Genomic DNA, 12286 nt, shown 5'->3' on the forward strand with positions numbered 1-12286 from the left:
ACCTCCTTTTGCCACCCCCTTCACACTCTTGTCCCCACATCTCTCCCGGGGTGGCCCCACCAAGGGCTGGGGAGGAGGGGTAGAAATGCTCCATGGTCCTGTGGCCCGTGGGACGTGTCTTGGCTGGAGAGCTGAGGGCTCTCCCATGGCTGCCAGGACCACAAGGACCAGTTTGCTTCCTCTCCCCAGCAATTTGGCAAGGAAGAAATTTCCTCCTGGCACGGAGGGTGATTTTGCCTTCTTGGCTGTGCAGGATTTGGGATGCTAAGATCAAGCTGGGGCTCACAAGGGTTGGGGTGAAGCCCCCCCAGGCTGGTTCACACTCAAGTCCAGCGTTTTGGAGAGCAAGAAGGAGGCCACCAGCAGGGAATGGACCTAGTTCATTGTCACTTGTCCCTCTGGAACCCTTTGCTGGGTGATGGAGATGTACCTCCTGAGATGATCCCACTCTGGCCTCGCTGACACCAGCTTCTCATTCAGCTGCTTCTTTCTCCCTCCATCTTTCTTAGATGTGCTTCAAAGAGGCATCAAGAAGAAAGTCAACTTTGATCCCACTCCAAAAGCAAAAAAAACACCAGGCCAGATGTTCTTCCCTCTTATTAATGAAAAGAATCCACTGGTCCCTGTGGCTGGAGACTGCTGGGATAGGACAACAGCCCCAGAAAGTCATGGCTGACAACGTGCCTGTTTACTTTCAGGGTTAATTAACACGTACCCTTATCAAAAAGAAAACAGAAAAAGCATTGCTGAAGAACAAGGAGGGAAGATAAAGCACCATCCCCTTTGTGGATCCAGAGCTGGAGTGGCAGAAGGGCTCCCCAGGCAAGAAACACAGCAAAAAGTGACTGGAGGCACCAAGGAAGTGCTGCTGCCCTCCTGCAAACACCACGTGGTGAGGGCTGAACAAGTTCCACCCCTCCACAGCACGGGGAATCCGAGGGAGGGGAAGGAGAAGGAGCTTCCAGAAGCAGAGATGGGGACCCACCACCTTCAACTGAGGGTAGGAAACGGGCACCGCTCGAGCCCCTGCTGAGGCAGCACTGCCAGGGCTGCTCCAACAGCCACCAGGAAGCTTCTCATTCCCTTTAACATGAGGGGCTGGGAGGTGGGGGAACCAGCTGGGTGAGATTTCACTTAGACTTAATTAGAGTCCAAAGAGTAACGAGAAGATGAGGGCAAAAGTCAACTCTCTGTAACCTGAACCTTGGGGTTTGAAGTCCTGTTGGTAGTGTTATCATCCTCCTCAGAGCTGGCCTGGGTCAAGCAAAGGATGTTTGGGCATCTTCAGAGAGGGGAATGTTGTCTGTAGGCAATTCTGAGCTGAGTGATGCTGCTGCTCCACGGGGCACCTCCCACTGCTTCTCCTTTGGGGACCTTCCAGGAGGTTCCTTCTCATCATCCTGGATGAGTTTTGCAGGGCTGCTCCAAGCAAGAGGGACTTCAACTCATTGCATGGTGTCAGGAAGAGAGGGAAGGTGGGACATCAACAGGGAATATGGGTGCAAAGGGAGGAAAAAGCCCTGAACAGGCTGCCCTGGGCATCAGGGGAGGATTTACACCACTGCTGCTGAGCATCCCTCCTCTCCTACCACCATGAGAGCAGGACACCCTGCCAGGCTGCCTCTCCCTTTCCAAATCTCATTCATGAGGCAGCTCTTGAGGCCCTTCTACGTTCAGTGCAAGCCCAAAAGCCACCAGCAGGCCCTAGAGGTGGAGCTCAGGGGGATGGTTACACTGATCACAGACCCACAGGGAAGTCTGGAGCTCCAGTGACCTGCAGCCTAAGGTGCCAACCAGCCCCTCCAGGAGAAAGAGGGAAAAGCTGGGAACTCCCTTTTCCCACTTAAATCCAACAGGCAAGTGGGCAAGATGGGCTCACTGGTGACCCTCTGGTGATCTTCCCACCAAGGAGAAGAACCCAAAACCACGACACCTCCCCTGTGATTTTTGCTTTCATTTGTTCTGCAAGTGGAGAAGTGGACAGAAGGATCAGGCTGATCCTTTCCAGGGGGGCTTAGAGAAATAAAGATGAACCACCAAAAAACAATGAGTCTGGGTGTGAACTTCTCTCTGAGGCTTCAGGATTTAGCTTTATAAACCCCTGAAAATAGGAGTTTATAAGAGGAGACTCCTGACATCCCCTTTTTGAACCCCCAGGCTGCTTTCTCAAGGAACATTTTGTCACGGGGGGGTTGGGGGGTGGGTTTTGGGACGACTATACAGGTGAATAAAAAAATACATCTCTTCTCTCTGAACAAGAATCCCAAGTCCCGGGCAGGGGGAAGGCTGGGGGGGCAGGCAGGAGGTCCCCAGGTCCTCTCAGGAGTGGTGGCTGTTGATGAGGCTGCGGAGCTGCTTGGCCACGGTGTCTATCAGCTTCTGCTTGTCCCTCTCGTTCTTCCGAAATTGGGCAAAAACGTTGTTTTTCCTGCTCGTGTCCCTCATCCTGTGCAGAGCAGAAACAGGTTAGGGCACAGGTATTGCTGCTCAACGTGTTCCCCTCCCCCCAAGCCTCACCAAGGGCCCAGATTCAGGCTCTGCTAGAGGAGATGATGGCATCTAAAGGCTTCCAGCTCCATTTTGATCATGGAATCATTGAACGGGTTGGCTTGGAAGGGACTTTGAAGATCATCTCATTCCAACCCCCCTGCCACAGGCAAGGACACCTCCCCCTAGAGCAGGTTGCTCCACTAGAGCAGGTTGCTCCAAGCCCCATCCAAGCTGGCCTTGATGTGCCTCCCAAGCCACGTGCAGGCTCTACACACTTTGCATCTCCACTTTAACCCCCCCAACACCACCGTAGGGTTTGTCTCTCACACGTGAAACCCTAAAGCCTCCTGACCCCCATTTCTAACCAGGCTTTGCACCATGGCACCTTCTGAAGTGATAAATGGCAGGGCTGTAAGAGGAGGAGGAAGTTAAAACCCATCATCTGACCCACAGCATTAAGTGTTCTGATTTGAAATGGTGCATGGCACGTGGCCAAGGGAGGCAGCTCTTCTGGCAGAGTCTGGAGCTGGGAACCTGAAACATCGTGCAACATCATAGAAGAGCTTTTCTATTAAAGGAAGGACTCCAGCAGTGGTTTCCTCAACTTAAAAATCTTCTGGAGCTTTGTTTTTTAACATTACATTGAACCCATGGTCTCCAAAACACCAGAGAAGAGGAGGTGGTGGGATGGGACCTGCAGGTGAAGCTGGTGGAGCTCCATCTCTCTGCCATGCAGAGCTGGGGGTTCATGCAGGTTTGCATCCACAGATGTGTATTTTTGGGGCAGGCCAGGTCTTTCTGCAAGCTCCAAGCATGAGCTTTATGCAGGCAGAGAGGATGTTGACCCCACGAGGGTCAAGCCTTCAACATCTGGAGGTATCAGCCTCAACATCCAACCCATTGGTTCCCAGCCAGCACTGCCCCTTTCTAACACCACAATTTGTCAGTGATTTTCTTGGTAAACCAGATCTGGCAGAGGTGGATGGATGTGGACGAGTCACATGAGTCTTTTTTGGGGGTTTGGAGACCTAAATGAAGCGTTGAAGTGACTGGGGCACAGCGCTGATGGTCCCTGGGAAGTTGGCACCTTATCAGCCAGGGGCTTTTTGAGTTAACTGAGAACAAATCAAACCTTGAAACTTATTTAACTCATTTAAAAAAAAACCAAAATAAATCTCAGGTTTTTCATGCTTCAATCTTCCTCAAAAGAGCCAAAGGGAATCTGAACTGTTCCCAAAAACATCCAGCTTGGAACTGGAAGCAAGGATAACAACTTGATCCCAAAGGCTCATTTGCTAAAGCTGGAAGTGCCCAAAGACAGAGGATTACAACTGAGCTGCTTCCCAGGGTAAGGAGAGAGCTTGGAGCACTTGGAGTCACCCAAATTAGTGCTATTTTTTTCCCCTTCTCTCTCTTTTTTCAGCCCAAGCAGCTTGCCAGCTGCTCTGCTGCAAGACCCAAGGGCTGGAGGTGTCCTGGGGTGGTAGATTTTGGAAATGACCATCCTCCCAGGGAACATCTCCAGCTCCAGCAGGTCTCACAGCACCTGAGCAGGAGGGCTGAGAGCTCTGCTTCCATCTCCCAGGCCATGTGGGGACTTCAGAGGTGCTGAAAGTCAATCTACACCTCCAGAAACCTCCACCCAGCATGGTGCCCATCACCCTCCATCGTTGCCCCCAGGCAACTTGTGGGGTATTTCCAGAGCCCTCTCCTCCTGGGCACCCTCTGAGCCATCTCCCATCCTCTGAGACCTGCTCAGGTCCATGAAATGTTTTGGAAGTGACTCATGTCACATGCAAGAAGATTTTGGTCCTTGTTTGAACCATTAGAAAGGAGCTGCATGGACAGAGCTCCCAGATGAGGGTGAAGCAGCAGTCAGAGCACTGAGCCCCCAACAAACCCACGTAGGTGGATCTGTTACACTGGGGACCAGTGTCTGGGAGAGGTGGGAGCTGCTGGTACCTCCAGACACTGTGTGAATCACAGAATAGAATCAGAAGAACCATCTGGGTTGGAAAAGACCTTCAAGATCATCAAGCCCAACCATTCCCCCAGCCCTGCCAGGTCCCCACTGCCCCGTGTCCCTCACCCCACATCTCCACAGCTTGGAAACCCCTCCAGGGGTGGGGCCTCCACCACTGCCCTGGGCAGCCTGGCACAGGCCTGGGCAACCCTCCAGGGCAAGAAATTGTTCCTCAGGGGCAACTGAAACCTCCCCTGGGGCAACTGGAGGCCCTTTCCTCTTTTTGCTTGTCCCTTGGGAGCAGAGCCCAACCCCCCCCCTGGCTCCAGGCTCCTGTCAGGAGCTGTGCAGAGCCAGAAGGTCTCCCCTGAGCCTCCTTTGCTCCAGGCTCAGCACCCCCAGCTCCCTCAGCTGCTCCTCCCCACACTTGGGCTCCAGACCCTTCCCCAGAAGGTTCACTGCACTTCTCTGGCCACCCTCCAGCAGGTAAAGGCAGAGGCAGTAAACTATTTAGTATTATTAATGAATTCATTGCCCACAGGACACAAAACCTTTCAGAATTTGGGTCGTGCTGTGCCAGGGACCAGTCTGCAGCCCTGGGAGAGGCTGAGCCAGCAGATCTGCTCGGGAGGACCTCACCAGCTCTGCTCCTGCCACCACAGCCCTGCTGTGGCCACACAGAGCCAACGCTGGGGGGGGGTTTCTCCAAGGAACTGGGGACCACCACCCTGCTTCTGCTGGAGCACTTGGCTGCAGGGAGCAGCCGGTCCCACGTCCAGCAGTGCCTCCAGACACCAGTTTGGAAGAGGGGGGCAACCATCTGGAGCTGCCAAGGAGCTCCTGGGAGGAGCAATCTTTCCATTTTTGGAAGCAAGTGGCTGCAGAGCTTTGGGAGAACCGAGCCTGGGTCTGCACCGTGGTCCCCGTGCACAAGGATTCAAAGTAAGAGGAAAGAGAGAGCTCAGGGTTGTCCCCACCCCTGTCAACAACCACCACCTTCAACAGAGCCAAGCTTTGTTTAAATTAAACTATAAGGGAGAAAAAGCACCCGAGTAAAAGCTCCTCTTTTAGCTCTAATTAGTGCATTTGAGACGATAAAGTTACCAGAGGGACCCGTTTCAAAGGCAGCTGGCATTTAGTGCTCCATTTAAAGCAGACAATCGAGGCACTGCCAGGTGAGGGTAAAAGCCCAAGCAAGCAGCATACTTACACTCGTGATATCCTAGGAGAGATGGGGGATTAGGGAGAGAGATAAGGAGGAGAACAGGTTACACAACCAGCCAGAGGATCAGAGTTTCAGGTTGCCCCCAGGAGGTGGGCACGGGGTGGGCAGGGAGAGGATGTGGGCACGGCCACGGGCAGCTCAGTGCAGAGCCCTGGGGATCACAGGATCCTCCAGTCGTTTGGGTTGGAAGAGATCTTGGAGATTATTGAGTCCAACTGTACCCTCAGCACTGCCAGGTCCCCACTGCCCCGTGTCCCTCACCCCACATCTCCACGGCTTGGAAACCCCTCCAGGGGTGGGGACTCCACCACTGCCCTGGGCAGCCTGGCACAGCCCTGGGCAACCCTCCAGGGCAAGAAATTGTTCCTCAGGGGCAACTGAAACCTCCCCTGGGGCAACTTCAGCCCATTGCCTCTTTTCCTACTGCTTGTTCCTTGGGAGACAAACCCCAACTTGGTTCCAACCTCCTGTCAGGAGCTGTGCAGAGCCAGAAGGTCTCCCCTGAGCCTCCTTTGCTCCGCTCCCTCAGCTGCTCCTCCCCACACTTGGGCTCTAGACCCTTCCCCAGCAGCTCCGTTGCCCTTCTCTGGCCACGCTCCAGCCCCTCCAGGTCTTTGTTGTGACAGTTCCCAACCTGAACACCCTCAGGATGATGCACAGAGTGTCCCCTAAGGGCCTGAAGCCCAAGAGGGGGGAGGGCAGTGCCCACCAGAGCATGCAGGGGATGCCATGCTGGGGATGCCATGCTGGGGATGCCATGCTGGGGATGCCACATCAACATTGGAACCTGGTGACTCCACCAGGTCTGCCTCTGGGAAGGCAAATGGGTCTGTGAAGATTGCCCTTCAAATGAGGGTGATCTGGGGGGCACAGGCTGACATGCCAAGGCAGGTTTGTGGCTTTTGAATTCCACCACTGAGCAGAGAAGCTCCAGTGCCCCCCAAGGAAAACAGGAGCATGGAGCTGCCCTCCTGCTGTCCCACTGCCTGCCCACCTCCCTGCCTGCTCCCACCTGCTTCATGTCCCAGCCTTCAGATTTTTGATCCCTCTTTATTTTACCATTTTATTAACAGCTTGGAACACACCACAAGCTTTTTCATCATGGATGTTGGGTGGCAAACACCACAACAGATGACACCTCTGAACACGTAGCCAAAACCAAGGCTAGAAGGTATGAAAGTGCTTTGCACAAAGCAACTGCCTAATTTGGTCCCTGTGCACCACCCTGGTAACATCTGGATGCCATGGCTGGCTCCCAGATGATACAGAAGCAGCTCCAAAGCTCAGCAGCACACCAAGTTTGGTCTTCTGCAAGTGTAGCCTCTACTCTACAGTAGCCACCTCCTCCTCTGCAAGCAACAGAGAAGAGTAGTTGCCAAAAAACTACTCAGACTCCTCCTCAGGGTCTGGCTTCAGGGTAACTGGACCCAAAACTAACTGCAGCTCGTTTATCCTGCCCACTCCTCCATGCAAGACTCAGCAGGACAGTGCCCACAGCACGAGCTGCTTGGAAAACTACTAATGATCATTTTTGGCAGGCTGCTTCTCTGTCAGATGAGCTGGAAACCAGCTGTGAGGTCTGGTAGCAGCAAAGGGGCAGGAGCAGGGATGATCCTCCCAAGCAGAGAGTGGAGGTCTAGCCAAGAAAAGGTCACCTGGGCCACCACGGGCAGGATGGGGGACTGGTGGCACTTCTCTTGTGTGATAGGGGGGTTGAAAGTGAAGTGAAAAAAGGAAAAGTGGATCCCACTCCTTGGGTTTGCAGCAAACTCGTGGGTTTCCCCCATCCCCCTTGATGCTGGCTTGTGGGACTGACACAAGCCCCCCTCAGGAGAGAGCTCAAAGCCCTGCAGAGTCCACATGGTGCTGAGGAGAGGAGAGGAGAGGAGAGGAGAGGAGAGGAGAGGAGAGGAGAGGAGAGGAAAGGAAAGGAAAGGAAAGGAAAGGAAAGGAAAGGAAAGGAAAGGAAAGGAAAGGAAAGGAAAGGAAAGGAAAGGAAAGGAAAGGAAAGGAGAGGAGAGGAGAGGAGAGGAGAGGAGAGGAGAGGAGAGGAGAGGAGAGGAGAGGAGAAGAGAAGAGAAGAGAAGAGAAGAGAAGAGAAGAGAAGAGAAGAGAAGAGAAGAGAAGAGAAGGGAAGGAGAGAGAAGAACAAGAGAGAAGAAAAAGAGATCAATATTTTCAGTGGGAAGGGTCCTACAAAGATGATCTTGTCCAACAGCCTGACCACTTCAGGGCTGACCAAAAGTTAAAGCATATTATGAACTCTCTCACTGTCCAAATTCCTCTTAAACACTGATAAACTTGGGGCAGTTAAAAGTGTCTTCAGATCAGAAGATGTTTTATGATGCTGGGGGCTGGAGAAACACCTTGGCAGTGGAAAGACAACAAGAACTTTGCTGATAGAAAACCCAGAGCTCAGGTTAGTGGGATAAACCAGGACTTCTCTATCTGAGCTGTCACTGTCCAGCTGGGGGTGAAGTCTTTGCTCTCTGGATCACCAGGAGCTTCCTGCTCTCCAGGTTGCCCCATCCTGGTCCTGCACATAGAATCATAGGATGGGTTGGGTGGGAAGGGACCTTCCAAACTCATCTCGTCCAACCCCCTGCCCTGAGCAGGGACACCCCCAACTAGAGCAGGGTGCTCAGAGCCCCGGCCAACCTCCCCTGGGATGGTTCCAGGGATGGGGCAGTGACCACGGCAGCCTGGGCCAGGGGCTCACCACCCTCAGCATCCAAAATTCCTTCCTTCTCTCTAGTCACAACCTCCCTCTTTGAGTTTCAAACCATCCCCCCTTGTCCTGTCCCACCAGGCCCTGCTCAGAAGATTGTCCCAGCTTTCCTAGGACGGGCTGAGCTGCTTTAGACACGTGGTTGCCCAAAGCCAGGTTGGGGTGAAAACCATCACTGGGTGTCTGGACTCCCACTCACTTCTCCAGCAGGACGAGGGCTGTCGTTGGGTTCACACGAAGATACTTGCATGTGGGTTGCCCGTAGTCAGCCAAATAGGTCGACCAGTCCCACTGGATTGTCCCAGCTTTCCTAGGACGGGCTGAGCTGCTTTAGACACGTGGTTGCCCAAAGCCAGGTTGGGGTGAAAACCATCACTGGGTGTCTGGACTCCCACTCACTTCTCCAGCAGGACGAGGGCTGTCGTTGGGTTCACACGAAGATACTTGCATGTGGGTTGCCCGTAGTCAGCCAAATAGGTCGACCAGTCCCACTGGATGAAGAGGTCCAGGAGCTGCAGCAGCCACGGGGAAGAAAACAGCAAAGAAGAAAGAAATCAGATTTTTTAAAAGCTGCCAAGAGGGCTGGTGGGTTATCTGCAAGCTGGCAAGGACCCTGGCCAGCTGGTGGCCACCACAAAAAAAAAAGCAGTTAGAGACTCCCTGAGTTTATTTCATATCATCCTGCTGATATTTGATTATCGTAGCCACATTTAATTGTTAATTGATCAATACTTAATATTAATTTATAGACAAGGACATTCATTTAGCCATAACACACTCCTGCTACGTGGTATTTTGGGGGTCAACAGGGAATATGAGGATTGAGCCACCCCAAAGAGGTGGGTGGCAAAGAAGCCCAGCACCCTGACGCCCTCAGCTATGGCAGGAGGGCACTTCTGGGGTCAAAGCCACCACAAATTTCTTCCATCTCCAGAGAACCCTCTGGCACCGTTTGAACCATGCCACAAGGTTCTCTCCTCACGCCTGCTCCACCTCAACATCCTCCAAGCACTCAGCAAGTGTCACTAATGATGAGAGGTCCCCAGGGAGACATGGGACCCGCCCAGGAGCTCAGGGGTTTGTCTTGGGTGAATGCAGCTCCCGGAGGGAACTGGGAGTCCTGGGTGGTTTCCAGACATTTGAAGAGCAACCACCAGTCCCCAGCAGTGGGGAGAAGAAAAAGGGCATTAATCCAGCCATCTGGGACACACCCTGCTCCAGATCTCCCAAAACCACACCTGAAGCCCTTTACCTCTCCAAAAGACCCCTAACTCTCCCAGCTGACATAGGTGAGGGACCAGCAAACTCCAGCCCAGCTTTCCTGAACTTCCTCTTCCACACCCTCATTCTCCTCCAGCCCCAAACAGGAGCTCCCATGCAAGGACCTCCTCAGCCCCAAGAGGACTCACCTCTCACAGATTCACAGAATGTTAAGGATTGGGAGGGACCTCAAAAGATCACCCAGTGCAACCCCCCTGCCAGAGCAGGATCACCTCGAGTACATCACCCAGGAGCACGTCCAGGAGGGCCTTAAGAGTCTCCAGAGATGGAGACTCCACCACCCCTTGGGCAGCCCCTTCCAGAGCTCTCCTACTCTCATCATAAAGAAGTTCTTCCTCATCTTCAGGTTGAACCTCTTGTTCAGCAGCTTGTGGCCACTGCCCCCAGTCCTGTCCCCAGACACCATGGAGAAGAGCCTGGCCCCATCTCCCTGACACCCACCCTTTAGATATGGATAAGCATTGACAAGATGCCCCCTCAGCCTCCTCTTCTCCAAGCTCAAGGCTTCCTGAGCCTTTCCTCACATGACTCCAGGCCCTGGATCATCTCAGCCACCCTGCGCTGGACCCTCTCCAGAAGTTCTTTGTCCTTCTGGATCTGAGGATCCCAGAGCTGCAGCTCCAGCTGGGGCCTTCTAGAGCAGAGGGGGAGGATGACTTCCCTCAACCCGTTGGCCACGTTCCTCTTCATGCACCCCATGATTGACCTCCTTGGCCACCAGAGCACACTGCTGGCCACCCTGCCACCAACCACCCGCCCAGGAGAGCGCCGATGACGACGTGGGAGATGGGGACACCCTCTCCATCACCTACAAGGGGTTAATAAAGACCGGCTGCCCTTTCCCCCCTCCCCAACCTTCAGCCCTGTGACCACTCTATCTCTGCTGCCAAGCATGGAGACGTCTTCATCGCCCCCAGGAGCAGCGACCAGGCCGCGGCCCGGTTGTCCCCAGGGCTCTCCCGGGGCCTCCGGCGCTGTTTAACCACCCGTCCCACCCTGCCAAGAAGGGGATTTAGCTCCTCCGAGCCCTCAAGGTTCAAACCCAAAATGTGCGACAAGATTCTTTTGGATTATGTAGGTCAGGGAAAAGAAAACGGAGCCGTGGGGAACAATCCCCGGGGCCGGCGGGGGGGAGGGATTAGCTGGGACCTCCAGAGGGTTTTTCCAACCCCCTTTGTCCTCCGGGGCCATTGTGTTAACTGTGTTCCCCGGTGGAAGGGGGTTGGCAGGAGGGGTTGATTTTCTCCCCCCCTCCCCTCCCCGGGCACCCTCCAGACATGATGTTAACTCTGATTTCACGGGTTCCTTTCACGCGGGGCCAAAACGCCCCCGTGGGGCTCGCCCGGCTCCTGGGGGGGGCAGAACGTCCCCCCCAAGGCACCAAAAGTCTCTTGCTGGTGGCCCTGGAGGGCTGAAGGTGCCCCTGGCAAGCCACGGGCAAAGCAGCACGGGTTGGGGGTAGAGAAAGTGGGTGGCTGGCCCATGGAGGGGTCAGGTGGCCGTGCACCAGGAGTGGGAATAAAGCCCCAGGAGAAAAGGATCAAAGGAGAACTAAAATGAAAAGGGGAGGATGAGAAGTGGGTTTGGAGAAGGTGAAATGAAAAGCATCAGGAGGTGTTATCAATAGGAAGAGGGTCAGGGGGACAGCAGAGGTTGAGGGAACCACGCAGGAGTTCAGAGGATGGGTGAGGAAAGGGCTTGGAGGAACCTCCCGTGCACATCTGAAAGAGCAGCAAGGGGAGATTTTCAAGCAGAAGCTGGATGGATGACCACCTAGGGCAGCTCAACCCTTGCTCTCCAGCTCAGGAGCTCGAACTAACGTTTGCTATTCCCACCAGGGCAAGGTGACAAGTATCTGGGACAGCCCATGGCCTGAGAGCCATCTCCATCCCACAGCCTTGCTCCAGCTCAACTGGGTTGAAGCACGAGGCTGTGGTGCTGCTGGGCACTGCCCGTGTTGAAGGGGCACCACCACATCTTCCATTGCACTGGAACTGGCCTGCAAGGATGGTCAGGGCAAGTTATTTCATGGAGTTGTTTTAACACGGACCTCCTGGAGCAGGTTAAGTGGAGGTCATGAAAATGGGCCAAGGGCTGGAACCCCTCTGCTAGGAGGGAAGGTTGAGGGAGTTGGGAATGTTCTGCCTGGAGAAGAGAAGGCTCCAGAGAGATCATATTGCAGCATTCCAGTATTTAAAGCAGAGACTTTTTAGCAGGGACCAGAGTGACAGAGCAAGTGGCAGCAGTTTCAGACTGGAAGAGGGGAAGTTAGGTCTGGACAGACAGAAGACATCTTTTATGAGAAGAATGGTGAGACCCTGGCACAGGTCACCCAGGGAAGTTGTGGATGCTCCATCCCTGGAATTGTTCAAGGCCAGGTTTGACATGGCTTGGATCAACCTAGTGGGAGGTGTCCCTGCCCATGGCAGGGGGTAGGAACTGGATGATCTTTAAGGTCCCTTCCAACCCAACCCAGTCTATGAGTCTGTAATTTCACTCTCATTCAGTGCACTGCTCAGGCAGCTCCAGCTGCACACGTTGCTACGGCACTGGGGAGGCTGCCCCTCAAATGCTGGGGGCAGTTTTCGGCCCCTGCCCA

General features: G+C 54.1%; 1 protein-coding gene across 1 annotated transcript; it reads right to left on the reverse strand.

Moving 5' to 3' along the window:
* Positions 1 to 2319: 2319 nt before the first annotated feature.
* On the reverse strand, positions 2320 to 10093 carry LOC103768231 (exocyst complex component 6B-like). Its single transcript, XM_008935373.1, has 3 exons — positions 10001 to 10093; positions 8806 to 8918; positions 2320 to 2446 (listed from the first exon to the last, which is right to left on the reverse strand). Exons 1-3 carry the CDS (start codon positions 10091 to 10093, stop codon positions 2320 to 2322), a joined length of 333 nt encoding a protein of 110 aa, XP_008933621.1.
* Positions 10094 to 12286: the final 2193 nt, after the last annotated feature.

The sequence above is a fragment of the Merops nubicus genome, unplaced genomic scaffold, assembly GCF_000691845.1.
Source record: "Merops nubicus isolate BGI_N331 unplaced genomic scaffold, ASM69184v1 scaffold19152, whole genome shotgun sequence".
Taxonomy (NCBI): Eukaryota; Metazoa; Chordata; class Aves; order Coraciiformes; family Meropidae; genus Merops; species Merops nubicus.

Bases quoted from the DNA above. Each gene is read 5' to 3' on its own strand.
- LOC103768231 (XM_008935373.1), bottom strand. From the start codon at position 10,093: ATGGTGTCTGGGGACAGGACTGGGGGCAGTGGCCACAAGCTGCTGAAC. The intron at 8,919-10,000 runs GTAGGAGAGCTC...TGGCTGCTGCAG, and splicing joins AGAACTTCTTTATGATGAGA to CTCCTGGACCTCTTCATCCA. The intron at 2,447-8,805 runs GTGAGTGGGAGT...TGCTCTGCACAG, and splicing joins GCCCTCGTCCTGCTGGAGAA to GATGAGGGACACGAGCAGGA.